Here is a 22,911-nt window from a genome sequence, read left to right on the forward strand (position 1 = left end):
GACCACGAGATGTTTCAAAAGCAAAGCCAAAAGCAGGGGCGGCGGCCCTTTCTCCCTTCTCCCTCTGCACCTTTGGCTGGGGTGGGGGTGGGGGCCAGAGAGCACGGATCTAGGGGCGTCTATACAGCAACTATTGGGATTCCGGCTGTAAGGATGGCTTGCTTCTCGAATTATCGGCCTCCAAAAACACAAAAACAAAAAACGTAAAAGCACCCAGCAGCAGCAGCGGGGCAAGGACGCTCCCTCCCTGCTCGCCCCCACTCTGCGGTTCATTCGGCTCTCTCCCGACCCCAGTTCGTCTCTATCCACGGGATGGTTGCTTATCCAATACTTTGAGAGCCTGGAGATCCTGTATTTCTTCCAGTATTTTCTTTTAATTATCGCACCTCCCCACCCTGCAAGATATTTCCCACTCAACCCCGACTTGTTCTTTGCAAGCGGAGGTTGGAGTCAAACAAGAAAAGGGGAAAACAATTGAAATAAATGATTTTTAAAAAAAAATGATAACAGTCTTTGGGGGAGGCTTCCCACTGTATCACTGCAATGTCGCTTTTTGTTCCCAAGGATTAAAAAAAAGAGACCAGTTTACCAGGCTGATGAGAGCTGGTGCCGGCTGCGCCGCGGCTGTAGGGACCAAGCAGGTACACTGCGCAGCTAGTCACCTGTGCGGGTTCCCTGGCCCATCTGGACCTTGTCGCGATCGGAGGCACTGGGGAAGGCCTGCTAGGTGCTGTGGCCCCTCTACGTATCAAAATAGCTTTTGGGGAGAGAGCCAAGGCCCCCGGCTCCACCCTCGGGTGTAGCTGGAATCCGAGACGGAGTGTTTTTCTGGGACCGCGTTCTGCAAGGCCTGCATCTGCACCGAGTCCGGTGTACCTTCCCTACTGAGCTGGGAGCCTGAGTAAGGAGGTGGGGGGGGGCTTCGGTAAAGCCCCCCACCTTCGACAAAAACTATTGAAAGTCGCTTCTGGGGTGCTTTGCTTCACCCACAGACTCTCCCTAGGGAGGAGACAGGAAAGAGCGCACAGGTTCCTCTCAGCAGCAGGAGACGGAATCTATGGGTTTCCCCCACAAGTCCCAACATTCTCTTATGGATCCACTTCCCTCTTCTTCCTCTAAAAGATAAATGACAACCCCCTTCCCCCAAGAAGGAAGAAATGAGAAAGTTCTCTAGGCTGTGTGTGTGTGTTGTGTGTGTGTGTGTGTGTGTGTGTGTGTGTATTCAAACCTCAAACCAGCTAAAACCTTTAAGGGATTCTAGGATCTTGTCTAAGGCCTCCAGTAGGGACTGCTCATTCCTTCCAAACCACACGAAATGTAGGGCAGCTAAAATACACAGGTGGCCAGGTGAAAATAACAACACATTGTAGAGGACCCTAGTTCTTGCGGCGGGGGGAGGTGGGGGGGGGGGGGAGGAGCATGTGTGAAAAACATTGTTAGGGGGGTAAGTCTCACCCAAGATCTGCATGTGACTCTCCCCTTGCTGAACAGTGTCCATTGGCATAGACAGCGAAGGTGGCCTGGGGCTGCTGCTTGATTCCGTGTTTGTGAGGAGTAAGTATGGCCAGTTTGTCTGGCTTTGGGAGAGCTGTTTCTGGACAAGGCAGGCCTGGAACACGGAGGATCTTAAATCTAAGTCATTTTTCCAGGCCCTACCTGCCAGGCATATCAGCAAGCCAGGGCTCACAACTATTTTGCCTCAGGACTACAAAAAGATAACTTTGGGAAAGATGATGATGATGATGATGATGATGATGATAATTTTCATAGGCAAAATGCAAGGGAGAAAGACCAGATGGGTCTTTAGTGGGACCCTTCAGATGACTGTGCCCATCTCATTCCTGAAGCTGTGATTAACCTAGGATACAACTCCATCTTTGGGGGCTTTCGTGGTGTCACAGACTATCCTGCTCTGTGGTCACACAGCCCTTGCCTTTGGGTCCCTGGGCAAGCTGGGTGAGGACATAAGACCCTCTGCTGCTTTCGTTCCTGTCCTGCTGAGAGATAAATGATGTAGCTCTGGGCACCCATGAACTCTGAGCTCTGGCCCTGTATAATTGAAACCCAGGAAAGGGAGGGGGGAGCACAGTAATGGATATTGTGTTCAGATTAAGAAAACGTGTCCCAGGCAACCAGGGGACAGTTAGTTCAGCAGATTTGGAGGCACGCATCTTTCTCGGGCCTGTCAACCTTCCTGACAGTAGCAGCCATTGAATTCGCCATGCTCTCTCCCTTACAGTCCTCTCTGGTCCCCTCTGCCCCATCTGCTCCCAGGGGGTAAGACTCCAAGACCTCCATAACCCTGGCATTTAATGACAGAAGCAACAGCAGAGGAAGCAAGACAAAGTGAGCTCTCCTGAATGCCACCTCCAGTCTCCAGGTGAAGGCTGGAGCATGTGCTGGTTTCCCTTTCATTCTCTTAAAAGGCCACACACACACACACACACACACACACACACACACACACACACACTGGCATGCATGGATCAGTGAAGAACTGTTTACATCCTAATCTGGAAAGATGGTATTGAAGAAAGAGAGGTGGGTGTGGGGTGGTCAAAATGCCTAGGGGCTAAGAGTCAGCTCTGGCCTGTATCTTGTAAGATTCTAGGTTAGATTAAAATAAGAAAGAAAGGAAAGAAAAAATTCCCAGCTCTTTCCCTGTGAATTCATTTCTGCTAGAGTAAGTAATTTCCATTGTTTTACCTTTTTTAAAAATTGGGTAAAACACACACACACACACAACACACACACACACACACATCTAGAAGATGCTAGTGGGCTTGAAATTAGGAAGCCGCAATCAGTTCCTTTTCTCAAGTGGGAGGCATTCGAAGATGTGTAAGAAGCGTCATCTCTCCAGCTACCTTCATTTCCCTCCTTACTGCCCCCACATCCGCTTATCTGGATTACTAACTGTGTCCAAATTCACCATTTTGCGGAGATGATCCTCTTTGATGGGAAGTGGGTGCTAATAAGAATAATGGGGAGCTTGAAATCTCTGCCAGAACCATATCTACATTAACAGGATAACACGGAGTAAATAAATACATAAAGAATCACACCCTAGAAACAGCACAAACCAACCGGCACCCATGCAAGCCTGGAGAGTGCTGACCATTGTCTATCTCACTCACTGCCTCAGACTCTTGTACTGGATCTCCGTGATCAATAATTTAAAAGGATGTCAGAGGACAGAGGAAAACGCCTTACAGGAAAGCCATGTCCTGGTGGAGCAAGTAGTGAGGAGGAGCTGGGCTTTAGAGCCTGGCCTGCAGCCCCTCACCTTGAGCTCTTGTCCTAGAGTTGGGGAGGGAACCCCAGGACATAGGGATCAGGGATAATGGTCAAATGGAGAAAATGATGACTTTTGAGAAGTTAAGAAGAGAAGAAGAAAGGTAAAAGCTAATGGGCCAAGCCAGTGTTTTCATCTCTCCCAGCCAAAGCAGGGAGGCAATGGTGTTTGTTAGGATCCAGGGGAAGAGGTCCCTCTAGTCTGTCAAGGTAACTGGAAAAGGGGGGTGCGGGGGAGGGGTGCATTGTAGAATAACAGGGAGGAATTTAGAAAGACCCAAGACAGCCAGGGAAAAGAGAAAGAAAGAAATAGTAGACAAGATAGCAAATTAAAAACTAAAACCCATGAGGAAACAAGAGAAGCAAGGGCTGGGTGATAGAGAGAGAGAGAAATGGAACATGAGATTCACAAGGATGAGAAAAGCAGGGTCATGCAAGGAAATGTAGAGAAAGCTCACATGTGTGCATTCAAAGAACTCAGAGTGGACAGGAACAGAGAGAGGAGATAAAAAGGGAGACAAGAAGAAAGAAAGAAAGAAAGAAAGAAAGAAAGAAAGAAAGAAAGAAAGAAAGAAAGAAAGAAGGGAGGGAGGGAAGGAGGGAAGGAAGAGAGAAAAGAAGAAAGAAAGAAAAGAAGGAAGGAGGAAAAAGAAGAGGGAAGAGAGGGAGAGGGAGGGAGGGAGAGAGGGAGGAAGGGAAAGACAGAGAAGCTAGAGGGAGGGAAAGAAGAGCGAGGTGGTATTTTCTGCCTTGACAAAGTGTCAAGAAAAATAATGTGCCCCTTCCGGAAGGGACCAAGCCCCCAGGCCAGAGAACACCAAGCTCTTCCAGCAAGTTTGGGGGAACCAGAGATAAGGAAGACCTTGAATCCAGGCTTCTTCTAAGACGAAAGTGTGCAGCTGAAGTAGACTGAGCCCTCACGTGTGTATAAGTGGTGCTAGTGGGGAGCGGCCCTGAAGGGTTAAGGTAGTCCAGGTGTCCAAAGAGACCAGGCTGGACCATAAGGCTTACCATAAGGAAACCTCTTCTCCCCACAGGAGAATGGAAAAGGAGGCTGAGACCCCAGGATCAAATCAGCCAGGGCATCAGGGCCCCAAAAAGCCATTTCCACCCTGCCAGACTACCAAGAACTCCTTCCCCCGTCAAGTTAATAATCTTGACTTCTTCCAATTTCATAATCAGGCCTCGGACTCCCCAGGTGAAGCTCCTTGCTCTCCTGTCAACAAGACGTCCAATGTAGCGACACCTCGGACTGCATAAAGCTGCATGGTGAACCGAGGGCGAATGTTTAAGAGTGTAAGAGTGTGTCTCACGGAGTCCCCGCCAGACCTCACGCAAGCAAAGCAAAAGTTACCGAAGACAATCACCCCACCCACACCCTCTCCTTCCCCTCTCCGCTCCGTGCAGTGTGTGTGTGTGTGTGTGTGTGTGTGTGTGTGTGTGTGTGTGTAAATTTCAGATAAACACCATTCGGTCACAAAGGGTCAGTGTGTCCCCTTTAGAGTGTGAGGCAGGAGGTGCCACAGGGAAAATGGAATATTGCAGAGACGCCTTCCTATTTCTGGGGCTCGCTAATGCCTGCCGCCGCCGGGACAGTTGGCTGAGGCGTGTGATTCCTGTCTCACCCCCGCCACCACACACACACACACACACACACACACACACACACACACACACACACACACTTTGAAGCCCCGTATCTCCTCTTTTGCCTCAAAAGCTGCAAAATTTTTATCTTGTTCAAAATCCCAGTCCCTATAGTGTAAAGGGGGTAAAAAAAACTTCCTATCGCTAAAGGTGTGTGTGGGGGGGGGGCACATTTCTTCTAGGGACACCGGATTCCATTCTTTCCCCAGGTCTGTAGAAAAAAAAAAAAAACTGGCTAAATTTAATCAAGGAGTCTAGAAAGAGGATGAGCCCACACCGAGGGTCAGCCGCTGCAGGCTCACGAGGGGGATCAAGGCGCGCTAACCTTGTGGCTTCTCCGGGAGGCCAGGCCTGCCATAAGCCCGAGGAAGGCGCTGGCCAATGTTTAACCCTAATGCAGTGGCCACCAGGCCCCTTTTGTTTGTTCGCAAATTAATCACCCAGCGCACGGCCGGCGCCAGAGTGGGTTTATCACCCACTAGGAGGGGGGCGCGGCGGCACGCAAAGACGAAGAGGAGTTCGCACCTTGTGGCTTTTGATCCTTCTTCCATCGCCGCGGCCTCCCTAACAGAACACGAGCCTCCAGGGGCAGCGTCTGGGAGGTCAGTCGTAATTGGCGGAAGTTTGTAGACCATTAGCAACATGTAGACATTTTCGATTCAGAATCCCGCAAACTTTCCTCCACACACACCGCCCCCCCCCGCCCCCCGCCCTCCTTTCCCTAGCGCACTGGAGTGAGGGGTGGAAGCCAGAAGCGGCAAACTGGGGTGACCCCAGGGTTAAGTTAGAGCTACAGTCAAAAATAGGCGACTGAAGGGTGTTTGTGTGGGGGGTGACGTGAGGGTCAGAAATTGCTCTGGGTCCACGCCGGAGCCAAAAAAACAAGGCCAGATATTTGCATGCAAAGTCAGCGAGCTCGCCTCGCGTTTGCAGGGCAGACCCCCGAGGCCAGAAGGCTGGGTATCCGTTGCCAAGGTCTCTCTGGCTAGCCCGTGGAACCTTAGGGCACCGCGTGGGTGACCAGGAAGGGTCAAACACACCACAGTTGCACAACTATTTTCCTGCACTCCACGCGGGCGCACCGAGGTTAGCAGGCAAAGCGGATCTCTGGGTTCTAGGGGCTGCTCTGGCTAGAGTGGCCAGGCGCGGAGGGGGAGGGGAGCCTTCTGCTTGCCGAGAATCAGCGGTGACCTCCGTGGCCCGTGCAGAGAGGGGCCTGGCCTGGCCTCTTGCACCCTCGGTGATCTGGAACAGGAGACCGGGGAAGGGGTGTTATGAGCCACCGCCTGGGGTATCACCTCCTCTTTCGTTTCTCTCCCCCTCTCCCTTCCTTCTCGACCGTGGACACAGGAGACAGACAGACCGCTAAGAAGGGGAAAGAAAGGGGGCGAGATGGCGAGTCAGACCAAGTTCACAGAACGACTCTGTTCTCATTGGCCGCATCAGGAAAACTCAGGGCTGGCGCCGAACGCTCTTAACCTTGTACATCAAAATATGCGAGACTGGAAAAGCTCGTGGCCTCAAACGTTCTTCCCTATCTGGGAGAGGGAACTGCCTATTCACCCAGCAGCTGCCAGTTCGGACCTGCAGTTGGAGAGGGTGTACTGGGATAGGGGGATCCTCAAGGGAAAAAAAAATCTAGGCGCAAATGGTTCACACAAAAAAACACTCAAAACTTAATCTCTAGGCCCGGAAACCAGCCCTTTTTCTGTTCCCTCTCCAGGCAAAGAAGGTCTTGTCCCAGGAAAACGAAAAAAAAAAAAAAAAATCTGCAAAGATTGCCCTCTACTTAAACTGGGGTGGCCCAGCTCCTCCACCTTCAAGGACTATGGGTTTGGCGGAGACTCCTCTGACCCCAGCAAGGGCTGCGGTAACAGGGTTACCAGATCAAAGTCCCAGCAGTCAGTCTGCCTCCCTCCCCACCCTGGGATGAGCAGGGACCCAGTCTCCCGACCTCTGGGGTAGAGGGGTGCGTTTCACGGTTTGTTTTACAAATTCGCCCCCGACTTCTGCCAAGATAAGTCCCCCGGGGTGGAGAAGGAATCGAGGCACCAAGAGATAAGTGCGATGCCTAGGGAAGATACCAGACTGGTGCACCTCCCCCAACCAACTCTCCTCACCCAGGTCGGCAGCTCCCCGCCGAGCTGGCCCGGAGGTGAGGACAGAGGCTTGAAGAAGTCAGGCCTGCAGTCTCTGCACTCACTTGTTCCAGCGGCTTCGTTCTCTCTACACCCACACCCCCATCCGGGTGGAACTCTGGTATCCGCATTCGAATGGAAGAGGACTGGGCTCAAAAGGGTCAGTAAATACATTTTTAAAAAACGAAGAGAAAAACAAACAAACAAAAAAAAAACGTAGTCCATATAGCAGAGCGAGTTTAGATTGGGCCGGGCGCGCAGGCCTTGTACGTGTTTGCGTGTGTTTTTCCGCGTGGGACTTGGTCCCAGTGTGTGGGCGCGGGTTCAGGTACAGACACCCAGGGGGCGTGTGGGTCTCTGACGTGCCTGCGGGTGGGGAGCACGTTTCGGAGAGAGAGGAAGATTTGTGGGATCCCACGCGCCCGTAGCTTGGGAACCCGGAGTACCCGGGCACGCGAGCTAAAGGACTGGACTTAGAGGCGGCTAGGCGTCTCCACGTGGGGCTGCAGAGCCGCGCAAGCCTGGAGCTTTTGTTCACGCGCATTGGCCGAAGGGGAGGCTCCGCGGCCGGCTTGACTAGCCCGGGGCCCGGCAAAGGGAAGAAGCTGCAGATCTGCACCGAGAAGCGGCAGCGGGCTTGAGCTGCAGCGCTCGGAGCGCGCGAGAGGCGAGCGCCCCTGCTCGGCGCCTCGGTTGCCGGGCAGGCTGCCTGACTCCCGCCCTCGCTCCCTCCCCCTTCCTCCCTAGCCCTGCCTCCTCCCCGGATCCCCGGGGCTTGGATGGCTGAGGCCTTTCAGACGTGGGCTGAGCTGAGAAGGAGCCGGGGCGAGCTCCTCTGGCTGCTGAGAACTCTCTTCTGGAACAGCCACCTAGAGGCGACTTGGGTGCGCGCGCGGCGCCCTGGTGGCTCCCCGCCCTCCCCTCTGATCATGTTGACATAAACGCAGGACAGGCCGTAGTACCGCGCTGCGCAGCGACGTTCCAGTTTCCGACACCTTCTTTTTATAACTCGGCTCTATTCCCCCAGCACTCGACCTGTGAAAACCACGCCTATGCAGCCACACAATTGGTCCGAAAGCGTCAAAGAGCCAATCAACAAGCCTCGGGCTCCCGCAGCCCACAGCGCAGCCCGACCGTCCAGAGCCGCCGAGCAGACGCCCGGGGAATTCTAGAGGCGGAGGAGGGTGGCGAGGTGCTCGCTCACTCTCTTTCTCTCTCCCTCCCTCTACTCGCCTACTCCAGCTCCCAATCACTCCCGTCTCTTCCTCCTTTCCTATTTTTTTTTTTTTTTGCACCCGTTTTCTCGATCCTCGCTCGCCCTGCGCTCCCGGACGCTGATTTTTTTTAATTTATTATTTTTAGGAAAGCGATTTCGCTCACGTTTTTTTAGCATAAGGAAGACAGCCGAGTCCCGGAGGCAGAAGATCGCAGGAACTCCTCGGATCACCACCCAGACACTGTGCGCAGCTCGGAGCCAGAGAGAAGAGGAGGAGCGCGAACCGAAGCCAGCTTCGTAGTTACGAGTTTTGATAACGTCGCTGGAAAGGGGCTTAAATCAGTTTTTTTTTTTTTTTAAAGGAGAGACTTTTCCTCCCCCTTGATCTCGCTGCCTGTGAAAGCAAGAGTCTATGTAGCTCAACTAAGACGCCTCCTGCGAGAAAGCCAGAGAAGAGCTAGGGGGCGGGGGAAGGAGACGAAAAAAAGGTTTAAAAAAGAAAGAAAGAAAGAAAGTCTCGGAGAACCTTGCGCTTTGGCAACAAAGAGCGTGGGAGCCGGGGAGCCACCCCGGGAAAAGGCTGTGTGTCTATTTCCAGCTAAGCCACAGGGCTCGGGCGCCAGTCGAGCCTCTGCTCGCTGCTGGCCCTACTGAAACCGACTTCCAGGAGCGGCTTTTCAAACACACTCCACGCGCCAGGACAGCCCCTGCAGCGGCAATGTTTCCCGAGCTGTCGCCTCCGTGCCCTCTTTAAAAGCCGCGTTCTCTTCCCCCAAAGACACTTCCCCCTTCCCTTTCAAAGGCTTTAGTTCTGATTTGTTCCCTTTTTTTTTTTTAATTTTAAACAAAACAAAACTATGTGTTGCTGTTGAATTTTTTTTTTATTATTGTTTTTGAAAAGCAAACACAAAAGCGGAGCCAAGCCAGCAGCTGCGGACTGGTTCCCTGTCTGGAGTGGATGAGCCTCTCCATGAGAGATCCGGTTATCCCTGGGACAAGCATGGCCTATCATCCGTTCCTACCTCACCGGGCGCCGGACTTCGCCATGAGCGCGGTGCTGGGCCACCAGCCGCCTTTCTTCCCCGCGCTAACGCTGCCTCCCAACGGCGCTGCAGCGCTTTCCCTGCCGGGAGCCCTGGCCAAGCCCATCATGGATCAGTTGGTGGGGGCCGCGGAGACCGGCATTCCTTTCTCATCCCTGGGACCTCAGGCACATCTGAGGCCTCTGAAGACCATGGAACCCGAAGAGGACGTGGAAGACGACCCCAAAGTGCACCTGGAGGCCAAGGAACTTTGGGACCAGTTTCACAAGCGGGGTACAGAGATGGTCATTACGAAGTCGGGGAGGTAAGAGATCAGTGGGGATCCTCCTCCCCAAACGATCTAAAGTTTTTCATGTCTTTTGTCTGTCTCTAAAAACCGTAGATTCTGCCTGATTGTTACGTTTAGGACGAAAACTTCCTCTCCTCCCGACCCCTCCACCCCCACAAAAAAAAACTGTAGAGACTCCTGGGCCCTGCCTGAGGGTCAGGATATTTCAGCCTACCTGGGCCCACTGCAGAGTTCTTGGGGACCTGTATCTGGAGTTCCCTACAGGATAGAGGGTGTTTTCCTTTGAAGGAGACGCACGCTGACTTCTGTAGCAATCGAGAAAAGCACCCTGTTGCAGAAATCCCGTTTGTAAAGCCATTCTAAAATATCTTTATTTCTGTTTCGTTTTTTTTGTCTGTTTGGTTGTGTTTCCCAGGACAGACACTTACAGCCCCCTCTTGTACGGTAGTCTCTCCGGCCTCTTCTCCCCTTCAGCTTAGTTACTGGCGCTGAAGGGGGCCTAAACCTGCCTGGTCTGGGACAGAGAGAAATCAATGGAAGGGCGAAGGACGTTTGGGTTTCCTTTCCCATTGCCGTCTAGCAGGTCTGCAAGTCCTGGGACAACGGAGCAGAGCAGGCACTCTTGATAATTAAGGTTATGTGTGTAGACCCAAGGAGCCCAGGAGGTTGTGTACCCTGTTTTTGTGTTTGAATATTAATACTTTACATAACGTTTGGCGTCCTTGCCTGACCGAAACAAGCTTCTAAGAGAGGACCCCAGGACCAGCATTTAAAACCACTGTTTGAAGAAAAGAAAAAAATGTCTGTAGTATTGAGGTTTATCAGGATACCAGTTGAGAGGGCATGAAAATACCCCCCCCACACACACACTTATCCGTCTCCCTCCAAACTACTTGAGGCCGAAGTTTGGCCTCAGATCTTTCTCCAACCCACAAGACATTTAGTTGGTTTTCATAACTGAGTACTTCCTTTTAAGTCAAAAGTACAGAAAGCCAGCACTTCTGTGAGATTAAACAGCAGGATCTTGCAGTGGCCTACAGAGTAGAGGAATGCGGTTTATAGCTTAAATCACGGATGGGTTACCAGGCCCGGGTGCTTGCCTGCCTCCAACCTCCGTTCTGAGAACTCACTGTAATACTCTGCCAGCCTCGGGCTTACCCGTTCACGCCGTAACTGGGTATTTATTTCCTCGATAAGCTTTAATGTTTTCTCATCAATGGGAGAGTAGAAAGCCTAGCCTTTATGAACCACTGTTTCTTAGAGCCCTACTTACCTCTAGCTGATTCAAACTAGATACACTGAGAAAGAAAGAAAGAAAAAAACTTAGGTAAGAATTCATTCCTCTTTACAGAGGGCAATCTAAACAGCCACACAGGCAAACGTGTTTTTGTTTTTTTTGTTAAGAAATAGTAGGTCCTTTTAAGAGACAAGAGGTTGCTGTAATTAATTTGACTTGAGGCTTGGGATAGAAAAACAATGGGAAATTGAGCATTTTTAATGTCAGTGTGGAAGTAAACAATTTGACTCAGAGTTGCCTGGTCCAGGCAGAAAGCCTTATGCTTTTAGATGGTGCCAAACAGCTTGGAAGCCAAGTCCGAGGTCCTGAGCCATTTACCCCATCTTATTTATTTATTTCCCTTTTTTTGTGTGTGCTTTGCTCTTTGTAGGAGAATGTTCCCTCCATTTAAAGTGAGGTGCTCTGGGCTGGATAAAAAAGCCAAGTATATTTTACTGATGGACATTATAGCTGCTGACGACTGTCGATACAAATTTCACAATTCTCGGTGGATGGTGGCCGGTAAGGCGGACCCCGAAATGCCAAAGAGAATGTACATACACCCGGACAGCCCCGCCACGGGGGAGCAGTGGATGTCCAAAGTCGTCACTTTCCACAAACTGAAACTCACCAACAACATATCGGATAAACATGGATTTGTAAGTTTCATTGACTATCAGTAAGACTCTCCCGGGAAGTATGGCTTCCTGGTAAACTGAATTTGGGCCTGGACCCCTCTCTAGCTGCTGGTTGCCACACATAGCCAACTTTGTTCAATTTGCAACCTAGTTGCAGAGTGGATTTCGGGATTGGGGGGGTGGGGGGTGTCTTGCTTCCTGGATAATGGAAGGCCTGACATTCTAGAAGAATTTACCCGATTAGCAATAGGTGTCCTGGGTGGGTGCTGGACCTGGACGTGTAGAGTAATACTAGGAATAAAAAGTTATGAATCAATTTTTAAAGTTTTGTACTTGGACAGGGTTCATTTTGCTTAGAAATATTATTTTATTTCTTTGAAATCAGCCATGCCATATCTTGGGCAAGTTGAAAGTTCGAAGCCTTTACTGTGTTGGTCCAAGGCTGTGGCTACATTTTTTAAAGTGTATTTTCTTTTGCTGAAAGTGATCTGGGCTTGGGTGAAAGTCAGGTGTAATAGGAACAAGCTTCAATCTGTGGTGTTAAGAGAGAAACGGTGTGTGTCCTGGGGAATGCATGTGGATTCTGTGAGTGAATGTGCTTACAGACTTTAAGGATAGACTTGGGTCGCCTGTGAAAGTCAGGCCAGGGGACCTTTGCCTGTCCTCTGCCCCTCCCCAGCATTTCAATAGAATAAACAAAGTGATAAGCGAGGGATAAGCAGAAAGATTAGGCCCAGGAAGACGCGAATGGTTCGGAAATATCTAAAGCGGACAGGGATTGCATTTGAAGCCCTTGATTTGATTAGGGCATAAATATTCCTCTCTAGAGCGCAGCCTCTCAAGGCCTTAAGTGGATTGGGCTTGTCAATTAGTGGGCGCTTAAAAGTACTGAATCATTTTGTAAATTAAAATGCATGTTTTTCTCTATCTTTTAAGACTTTGGCCTTCCCAAGCGATCACGCAACGTGGCAGGGGAATTATAGTTTTGGGACCCAGGTAGGCTAGGGTTCAAGGTACGAATGAATATGTAGATGGTGAGGGTGGGGTGGGGGGGCACGCTTTAGAAGCTGAGGAACAATTTGAAAGTCTCCAGAAGATAGATCCTGTGGTGTGAAATGTACCCAAGGAGGTGGGGTTTTGGACCCAACAGTGGGGACACGATGTCGGCTTGGCAGGGGACCTGAGATCTCATTTGTCCTGTTAAATCATTTTCCTTCTTTCTTTCTTTCTTTCTTTCTTTCTTTCTTTCTTTCTTTCTTTCTTTCTTTCTTTTAATGTGTGTGTCATCGTCGTCATCCCCCCTCCCCCACTCTACAGACCATACTCAACTCTATGCATAAGTACCAGCCCCGGTTCCACATCGTCAGAGCCAATGATATTTTGAAGCTGCCTTATAGTACATTTCGCACATACCTGTTCCCGGAAACGGAATTCATTGCCGTGACTGCCTACCAAAATGACAAGGTAACCCACAGGGCATTTTCCTCTACCCCTTTAAGCTTGCTTGCTATCAATGAGAAAGTTATTAGGGCATTGGACAGAAAGTCTGGAATTTCATTGTGTGTTTTGACCTTCTTGGGGAGAGAAGGCTGATTCCTGGGGCGGGGGTGGGGGGGTGGGGGGTGGCAAAACTCCCCTCTCAGCTGGGGCTCTTAAACTTGTATTAAACTGCTTTTCCATTCCCTGCTGGGGCCCCAGGGGCTTGTCTCCTAATGTTTTCTAGTTCATCCTCTTCAGGGGGAAGGATCAAAAAAAAAAAAAAAAATTCAGTACTGAAAGGAACCAGGTAGCAATTTAAGATGGACAGTGTCTAGGACCTTGACTAGAGACTCTGAGTAGAGATGGGAGCTCCTCTCATAGCCAGAGATCCTGAATACATGATTGGTTTTAATTACTTTTGCTCTTGCTGGTGGTGGTGGTGGTGGTGGTGTGTAAAGATGCACTCTATTGCAGGGTTATGTTAATTGAGCTGTCTGAGGCTTCACTCTTAAAGTTAGGAATAGTCACTATCTCATAGTCACTAGTTCATCTTAAGGTTTTGCTCCCTTGGGCCTGAAGCTGGGGATTAAAAAGGGCTCCTGAATGAGGCCACACCTGGGACCTGCAGTTCTCCTGACCTGAAGGTCAGGGGAACTGAACACAGGGGCCCAGCGAAGAGTGTCCATTGATGGTGGTTCCCCAGCATGGAGCTTGGCGACTGTGGGTGGGTGGGGAAGGGGGTGAGGACCCCTGTGGGCTCTTCCCTTGAGCCCTGGACCTCAGGGAGAGTCCACCTCACCTGGCAACACCTTGTACTTTGAACTCATGGTCAGTCCCTGGTCCCTGTCACATTTCCTAGCGTGAATGCTAAGTCACCACCCGCTCTTCTCCATGTCTCATGTAAAACCTGGTGTCTGACATCCTTTAAAGAACAGGACCCTAAACCAAAGCACAGGTTTCTACCTCCTAGTAACTGGATACATAGTTTCTCTACCAGAGAGATTTTTTTAAAGATAACAATCTTCAAGCCTGGCTCTTAGACCCAGAATCCTGTGAAAGTTACATCAATTAGATTGTTACTTTAATGACTTTAAACAAATCAGAGGCTGAGGTCCTGCTCTACCTAATGGTGGTGGGGGAAAAAACAACAAAGTAACATAAATGAAAACAAATATTACCAGTGATGTTTCTTTCTTTTAAATCTTCAAGTCCTCAGTATTATAATTCTTCCAACTCCACTCTTGCCTGGGGTGTGTGTGTGTGTGTGGGGGGGGGTGTCACTGTAGTACAAGGTAGCGAAATCCCATAATTAACTTTAATTAGATTCACAGAAAAGGTTTTCGTGTATAGGGTGTGTGTGTGTGTGTGTGTGTGTGTGTGTACACATACCTATATGTGATGAGGGTTGGAAAGCAGCAGGAAATTGCATTTTAACATACTTTATAATTAACTGTGCTGTATAAAGAAAAAAAATCAAAACAGAAGCCTACTAACTCAGATCTTTAGGCTGTGCCTAAATCTAAAGTGTCCGAAAGAGGGAATTTCTTTGGATAATTTCAGTGTGGAATCCTTGCTTGGCTCCCAGAAATGTTAAATGTTGCTACAATCTGTTTGGATGTTTCAGCCCCTTCCTAGCTCTCTGCCACCATCTCCCCTCTGGCTTTTAATTGGTCCATCCCTGTGACTGCCTGCATCTCTAGGGGAGAGAGAGACAGAGACACAGAGACTGAGGAGTGGGGGGGGGCACATTTAGAACATTCTAGAAAGTGAAGCTAAAGTCTGTCTTGCTTGTGTGTTTTCTCTAGATAACTCAGTTAAAAATAGACAACAATCCTTTTGCAAAGGGTTTTCGGGACACTGGGAACGGCAGGAGAGAAAAAAGGTGAGCTGAGACTTTTAATTTCGGGAGATAATTGGGGGAAGTTATTTTCTTGGGCTTGAACTTGGAAGTATTAGAGACAAGGTGCAAGAGACTTGGATTGAGTGTGTGGGTGTGGGGGGGAGTCAACGTCTTCTCGCTTGCTCTGTGGTGGCCCAGGTAGAGAATATTCTGTGTTGCTTGTTCTTTAGGGAACTAAGGCGGCCACAGCTGGGGTTCTGACCAGAAAATGGTCTCAGGGGTAACAGGTGACAAGGATGCCCATTAATTGTTAGTTAATTGGTATTTGTCCTGAGCAAGACCCAAGAAGGGACCAAGCCATTCACAAATTCTTCTTGAGTCTTGCAACCTCGTCTCTCAGATAGCACCAGACTGGAGCTGAGGCCCCTTGAGAAATCCAGGGCACCTTCCCCCCTCCTCCTTCATTCCTGGGTATCCGCATCCATTTTTTTTTTTTTTTTTTTTTTTTTGCTATAAATAGACCAGAGAAAAAGCTGTGCACCTCTACACCCCTTTTCAAAGATTTTCTACCATCCAGAAAAATCACCTACCAATTTTTTAAGTTTATCTCCATGGGGCTGTGCATTAAAAATAATTTCTAGCATTGAAATACATTTAAACGCCAATTCATGTGTTGGGGAACTGGTTACGGTTGGGTGTACCATGTAATGAACGCTTCCTGCCCATCTTAGTGCCCATGCAGGGGTTTGTCGAGCTGGGTGTACACAGCATGCCCCTCCCCAATAAGACCGACCAGTAGTGTAACTGTCTCTGGCCAACTCTAGCCTCTGTCCCAAAGTTTTAAATAAGATTTCCCAAGCCAAGTTCTCTCCTAATGCATAGGCCTCCTCCCAGTTAAACTAGTCAAGAACAATGCTGGGGTCTGTGTTGTGTGGTCACCCTGGGGCCAGCACATTTCACAGACTTCATGTTGGCCAGTGGGGTGAGGTGCATGCCACTCCGGAAAGTGGGGGGAAGAAAACAAAGAAGGGAAGTGTATGTGGCATTCTCTAATGATGGGTGTGGGCCTCTATCTCAGAAAGCAGCTCACCCTGCAGTCCATGAGGGTATTTGATGAGAGACACAAGAAGGAGACTGGGACCTCAGACGAGTCCTCCAGTGAGCAGGCAGCCTTCAACTGCTTCGCCCAGGCCTCCTCTCCAGCCGTGTCCACGGTGGGGACATCCAACCTCAAAGGTAAGTATGCCCGGCATCCTCTGTCTTCTTGGCCCTGAGGCCTTCCAAGTAAGGAAAGATCCTGAGCCAGCAGATTCACTTTAGAAGATGCAGACCCTTCTAGAAGCTGCAAGCAAGAGTTATGTGAAAGTGGGGGTAACATAGGAGAATTTGGAACACCTGCCCCATAATCCCATGCGGCGTGTGTGTGTGTGTGTGTGTGTGTGTGTGTGTGTGTGTGTGTGTGTTCTTGGCAAGGGCAGTTGCACAAAGCACCTGAAACACTCTTCTATTTCTCTGTCTGTCCCTTATTCTCAACTCCCTCTGGTCTCCTCTTTCCAATCAACAATAACCAGCTGCTGGTCAACCTCCAACTGAATTCTGGGTGAAAATGCGTTGGGCTGGGAGAAGGCCGGGGATTCTCAGCCACCTGGTACAGGGGAGGTGGTCGAGGAAAAGCCACAGCTGACTGGGGGAGGAGCCCTTGGGGATCAGCTTTGGGAGGTAGGGGTATAAGTAGAAAAAATGGTTTGAATCTTGAGCCAGTTTTCTGTTTAAAGAGCAAGTAGCATTTATTTAGAAAGACAGCTCTCAACGGGAAGAAACCTGTTTTTAAGTGAAATAAAATGGAAAGTTCTTTCTGTCTTCAATCCATTTAAGCTTTTAACATAAAGTGGGGTTCATCTTTCTTTCTTTTTTGGTTCGGTAGGACACCCACAGAGGAGGGTGTGGTGGAAGAGAGACCCAAATAAATAAATAAAAGGGATCTGATGGTCCACCACCCATCTTTGTAGGAACTGGGGCGAACATGGAAGGCTCCTGGGGAGGGAGGGTGCTAGGTTTTTCTTGTGCCCATTCAGATGTCAGGATTCTTTCCAAACAAATCCAAAATAGTCACCAATTTGTGGAAGCGCCTGACCTCCACCCCCCTGGGAGCCAAAGACTCTGAAGGTGACAGGAATATATTCCAGCAGAGTTCTGAGCTTTCATCTTTAAAAAGCGAATTTGCAATCCAATGGGAGAACTGTGAGAGAAAGTTTTGACTCCGTAGGAGCTTTCTTTCTGGTTTTGTTTTGTTTTAAAGGAGAATCATTACAATAAGAAAAGCTGCGCGTTGGGGGCCTGGCTGGAGGAGGTTGAGCCGAGTCTTAACCCTTGAGATTTTTCTTGGATTTAACTGTGCAGAGGGGCTTGCACCGGGGTTACATAGCCAATAAACTCCCAATTGGGAATCTCGTTTTTGAGATAGTCTCCCTCTGTGCTTCAGGCTGTCCTCCTGTCTCTGATGCCTCAGTAGTGGCATGCCAGGCATTGCGCCACCGCGCCGGGCTGGGAGGTGGGGTTTAAGCGGAAACAAGACTGATCGCCGGTTTACCCCTGGCGTTTTCCTCTCCTCCCCAAGATTTGTGTCCCAGCGAAGCTGAAAGTGACGCCGAGGCCGAAAGCAAGGAGGAGCAGGGCCCCGAGGCCTGCGACGCCGCTAAGATTTCCACCACCACCGCCGAGGAGCCAGGCCGAGACAAGGGCAGCCCGGCCACCAGGGCGCAGCTGTTCCCCGCGGAACCCGGTCGAGCCCGAGACACTGCGCGCCTGGACAAGGCATCGCCTGATTCGCGCCACAGCCCGGCCACCATCTCATCCAGCACTCGCGTCCCGGGAGCCGACGAGCGCAGGAGCCCCGGACGCGAGGGTCCGGGCGCTGTCAAGGTGGATGAGGTGCGTCCGCTGCCCGCCAAGGACGCCTTCACGCCACTGTCGGTGCAGACGGACGCCGCCGCGCACCTGGCGCAGGGGCCCCTTCCCGGCTTGGGCTTCGCCCCAGGCCTGGCTGGCCAGCAGTTCTTCAACGGGCATCCTCTCTTCTTGCACCCGGGCCAGTTCGCCATGGGCGGCGCCTTCTCCAGCATGGCTGCGGGCATGGGGCCCCTGCTGGCCACAGTATCCGGGGCATCCACCGGCGTCTCCGGCCTAGATTCCACAGCCATGGCCTCTGCTGCCGCAGCGCAGGGACTGTCCGGGGCATCGGCTGCCACCCTGCCCTTCCACCTTCAACAACATGTCCTGGCCTCCCAGGTAATACTCCTGCCCGCCTTTCCATTCCCGGCTCACTCCAGCCTCTCTGAATCCCAGTCCCTTGCTTAGTAACCGTGCTAGTAACCATTGTACTATTTTATTGACTGACCAAGTCCCCTTTAAACTGCTTCCGGTAGGTTAGGCTGTGCGTGGCCAAGCTCCACACACTACTTAACATTGTGACAAGTTTGAATCAGTTGATGTATCATCTCTGGCCCAGAGACGTTGAATCCCTTGGCTCAGGTCACACAGCTAGACGGTCCCCTGGTGGAGCTGAGCCTTGTCTGACTCACCGGGGCCTCTTGGATTTCATCTTCTAGCTAGCCAACTTGTTCCTCTGGAGGCTCGTAGCCCCCCAGGAAGGGACTGAGGTGTGGGGAGGGGAAGTGGCTGGCTCCCTGGGTGAGAATTTGGTCTGGAGTCAGCCAGCCTTCCACCTAGTTCAAAGCTTTTCTCCCCCACCCCCACTCCAAACAGGCCGCCTATCTCCAAAGGGTTAACGGGTTGTGCACACGTGGGAAATGTCAAAAGAGAGAGGTCCTGGCTGTGGCAGGCCTGTGTGTGTGTGGTTCAGACAGCTGTGCCTGGGCACTGAGAGGCTGGGGAGAAGAAGGCTCTGAACCCGGTGGGAAGCCTCTCTGGGTTTTTTTTTTCGGCCTACTCCGACCTTTTGTTTTGTCTGAGCACATTCGTCTCCCTTGCTTGAGCCAAAAGGCACACAGTCCTCCCCCGTGGGGGAGGAGGAAGTCTAGAAAAAGGGCTAAACTTCTAACTTACCTCCAGTCTCCCCCAGACAGACAGGTGAAAGGGGGTGAGCCTGAACAGACAAGTAAGTGTAGAGGCATCTCCAAGGGAAGGGCACATGCCCTGTGCTCTTGTGTACAAATTCTGCTTCTGTTTGGGTTTCTGCCTCAGTCTCCCACCTGGGACGAGCTTGTTGGCTTTATATTAATTATTAACACATTTTCAACCCCCCTCCCATTTCCTTTAACATCATCCTTATTTTTTCCTACTTGGGAAAGATCTAAAAGGACAAGACTGAAGATTTCACGATAATGTGTGCACCAGAGTTTAACTCTAGCCCCTTTTGTGGAGGCCCTCCCTGAGTCCACTCAACAGGTGCAGCTAGTCACCCTCATGGGAACTTGCTAATAGCCCCGAGGGTCAGGCACCATGGATGACATATTGCAGAAGATTTAATAGCTTCGAAGTTCCCAGTATGTTAACCCCTTGGTTTAGCATGCAAGAGATCTGTGGCCTAGGGTGACAGAGCTGAGTGGAAAGTACTGTTTGTTCCCCTACCCCCAACTCCTCCAAGAGAGGTGGTTTGCCCCAGATAGCAGGCAGTGGATGAGAGGGATCCCCCATCCTCTGACGCCCATGTTTCTTCTCTTCCTTCCCCAGGGCTTGGCTATGTCGCCTTTTGGAAGCCTGTTCCCTTACCCCTACACGTACATGGCTGCAGCAGCTGCGGCCTCCTCAGCGGCCGCCTCCAGCTCCGTGCACCGCCACCCGTTCCTCAACTTGAACAGCATGCGTCCCCGGCTGCGCTACAGTCCATATTCCATCCCCGTTCCAGTGCCTGACAGCAGCAGCCTGCTGGCCACTGCGTTGCCATCCATGGCTTCCGCCGCGGGGCCCCTAGACGGCAAGGCAGCCGCCCTGGCGGCTAGCCCGGCCTCCGTGGCCGTGGACTCGGGCTCGGAACTGAACAGCCGCTCCTCCACGCTCTCCTCCAGCTCCGTGTCCTTGTCACCCAAACTCTGCTCAGAGAAGGAGGCGGCTACCAGTGAACTGCAGAGCATCCAGCGGCTGGTCAGTGGCTTGGAAGCCAAGCCGGACAGGTCCTGCAGCGGGTCCCCTTAAAAACAAAAACAACAAAACAAACCGCTCCCCCAAAGGTCTCTCCATTCCAGTTCGGTCAAATCTGCCAGTGCACTTTGTTGGATGTAAAATAAACCACAGGCTTTCCACGTGGGGGTGATCCCCACCCTTTCAATTTTGTCTGGGAAGGAGCACCACGCTCTCTCCAGAGAATGCGCTGGAGCCCACAGAATGCGCTCTTGTCTCCTTGGGCCGTGGAAACAGGCTGCATTGAGACGCGGGGGTGGGGTGGGGGGGCAAACTGGCTTTTGTTTCTAGAGCGACTTCTGTGGAGGCTGGTGTGGAAGCTGTGGCTGAAGAACAAGGTAGCCAGGCCGCCGGCCACAAGAGTGGGTGTTTGAGAGACTACACCCGAATCTCTTTCTCCCCCCGCCCCTTTCTTGTGTGTGTATCAAGTGGAAACAAAAATAATTATTTTCCCTAAACAAACTAACAAACCAACCCCGCACTGGGACAAGCGAAGTCCCCGTGGAACTGTCTATGAAGACTGAAAACTCAATCATTTGCTGAGTACCTTTGCTGGGGAAGGGAGAAGGCCTTGCCCTGGCCTGGTCTATATTAAAGGAATCCCGTGTCTTTTTAATATCTTGAAGTTTGAAAGGAGGATACCGGTCTTTTTTTTTTTTTTTTTTTTGTGCATGTTACAGTTTTCTGGGTTTTATTTTGGATGTTTTTTGGCTTTTACGGAAGAAAAAAACAACAACAACCCCCCCACCACCCGTCATCCTCAAGCCCGCTCACATCGGCAACCCCGAGGAAGTGGGGGGAGGGGTGAGAGTAGAGGGAAGTGATGGGGGGGGGTGAAGTCAACGGAGTTTATTTTACCTAAGCGCTGTAGAGGGGCTTCGTGTGCCTGTTGGACTCTAAGTTCTCTTAACTGTATATGCAATAACAAGGTTTTAAAAGAAATAATAAAAGAGGAAAACACGACTATTGGACAAAGTATTTATGTAATTATTTGATATCTCTTGTAAATAGGTGGAATATGACCGCTCAGAAAGTTAAACTTTAATTTATTGACTTGTACATAAGCTGGATGTAAATAGGAGTGTGTCTGTCAGGTTTTATTCTTGTTTTGCCTTTTGGTTTAATTCAGGTCAGGAGATGGCTTAATTCACACTAACAAGCATAGGCTTCTGTACCTCCATCTACACGCTTTCAAGTAGAGCTGACTGCATTTTTTTTTAAATGTCCAAGAGCTGGTGGAGGGGGAGGTGGGTGGGATTGGGAATACTGTTTCCTATTTTCACCAAAATTGGGGAGGTATTGGCCCTTCCAGGCTCCACTTGAAATTCCCTAAACTCTGGCACCCTGGGAGAGGTTGAGGTTCGTGGGAGCAGAGGCGGCCATTTAACTGTTCTAATTTTTCAAACTCACTGGGCTCTGGAATCTTCTAATCCAAGTGAGGTTTTCTTGCTATTATTCATCTTGATGCTGTTCTGGATTTGGTGTACAGAGAGGTACTCATTCAAACAACCATGAAAGGCAAAACAAAAAAAGCAAAAACTAAAAAAAAAAAAAAATCCATGAAGGCATATTTTGTGTTTAGTTCTTGATGAGTTTTCTGTAATCCCTCCCCCTCCTTAAAAACATCAGTGAAATTTCAATAAATTTCTATTGAAATGAGTTTGAAGTCGTGTTAATGGTTTCTTCAAGAGTGTCTCTTGGAAAACTAGAAGGGGGATGATCTTCCAGCCTGCTCTTTCCTTTCGTCTTTAAATAATAATTAAGACCACCCCACCCCCCAGCAAACCAAAATGAGATGTCACTCAAATTACAAAGCAAAAAACAAAAGTCCCTTGCTCCTGCGAAGGGGGCCACATCGATCTGAAAGTATTTTCCCTTTAATTTAGGGAGCCGGAGAGGAGAAGGGCCTGATTAAATTTCGTAAATAGGAACTTCATATACTTCAGTTTTAATAGGGGAAGATTTACTCTGTGTTCAAAGTCGGCTTTCCCCCACAGGAATCCGACCAGCAATAAGCTGGGAGCGCAAGGGAGGGTTTTCGGTTTTAATTCGTCTTTCCTTTTTTTTTTTTTTTTTTTTTTTTTTGACATGAATTACAAAATAAAAATTCTTACACCCGCGAATCTGGCACGGGAAAAGGCTCAGCCGTGTCTCTTTGCCCACGGACATCAGGCTTGGGACAAGGCCAGGGAGGATACCCATCCCACAGTTGGGCACACTTAATTCAGAAGCCCACATGGGACCTCCAAGGCAGAAGTCACCCAGGAAGCTGACATCACTCCCCCACACACTCTTAACCTTAAGGTGCCGAGGCAGTTAAGCAAGTTACCTTTTTGAAGTTCAATTTATCTTTGAATCTTTCAATCCAAAAAAAAAAAAAAAAGATGGAGCCACTCACTGTCTGTCTTTCGGTCTCCCCACCCTCCAGGCTCCTCTGGGGGCGGGCGAGGGGAATGTTCTCTACAGTTAGCCCTTAGGACTTACATGCCCTGGGGGCCTTGACTCAAAGACCCTGCCGGAGCCTGCCTGGCGGCTGACGGGCCCCCCCCCAACCCCCACCCGGGAGCCCGCCAGCCCGGACTGACGTCTCTGTCACCTTCAGGCCTCTTGAACGGCGGCCGGTCACGAGGGGGGCCCCTCCCCTCCCTCCTCCGGGGTTTGGAAGAGGACCTAGCTCTAGACCTTGTGGAGGGGTGGGCAAAAACCCCTTTTCGAGCCTAGGCACGTGGGGACCCCCATTGCTTCCCCCCCTCCCCACCCCCGCCAGCCGTCTAGGGAGGAGGGAGAAGACTAGTGACTGGAGAGTGCTTAGGGGACCCGGGGACCCGAGAGGCCGGCCCTCCGCTGGACCAAAACTCTGGGCCGTCCGCTTGGGGAAGGTGCAGTTGGCTCACGGCCTCCCGCTGCGCGAG

The 22,911-nt window shown here is 50.5% G+C and overlaps 1 protein-coding gene across 2 annotated transcripts; it reads left to right on the forward strand.

Moving 5' to 3' along the window:
- Positions 1-9,138: 9,138 nt before the first annotated feature.
- Positions 9,139-21,659, forward strand: Tbx3 (T-box transcription factor 3). Of its 2 annotated transcripts, XM_028878795.2 has the most exons (8): positions 9,139-9,642; positions 11,295-11,562; positions 12,478-12,537; positions 12,859-13,005; positions 14,826-14,902; positions 15,939-16,096; positions 17,478-18,148; positions 19,553-21,659. In XM_028878795.2, the coding sequence occupies exons 1-8, from the start codon at positions 9,254-9,256 to the stop codon at positions 20,012-20,014; spliced, it is 2,232 nt and encodes a 743-aa protein (XP_028734628.1). In that variant the 5' UTR covers positions 9,139-9,253; the 3' UTR covers positions 20,015-21,659. The 2 variants fall into 2 exon arrangements, with proteins under 2 accessions (XP_028734628.1, XP_028734629.1); XM_028878796.2 differs by lacking the exon at positions 12,478-12,537.
- Positions 21,660-22,911: the final 1,252 nt, after the last annotated feature.

This window comes from Peromyscus leucopus, chromosome 23 (assembly GCF_004664715.2).
Source record: "Peromyscus leucopus breed LL Stock chromosome 23, UCI_PerLeu_2.1, whole genome shotgun sequence".
NCBI classification, from domain to species: domain Eukaryota; kingdom Metazoa; phylum Chordata; class Mammalia; order Rodentia; family Cricetidae; genus Peromyscus; species Peromyscus leucopus.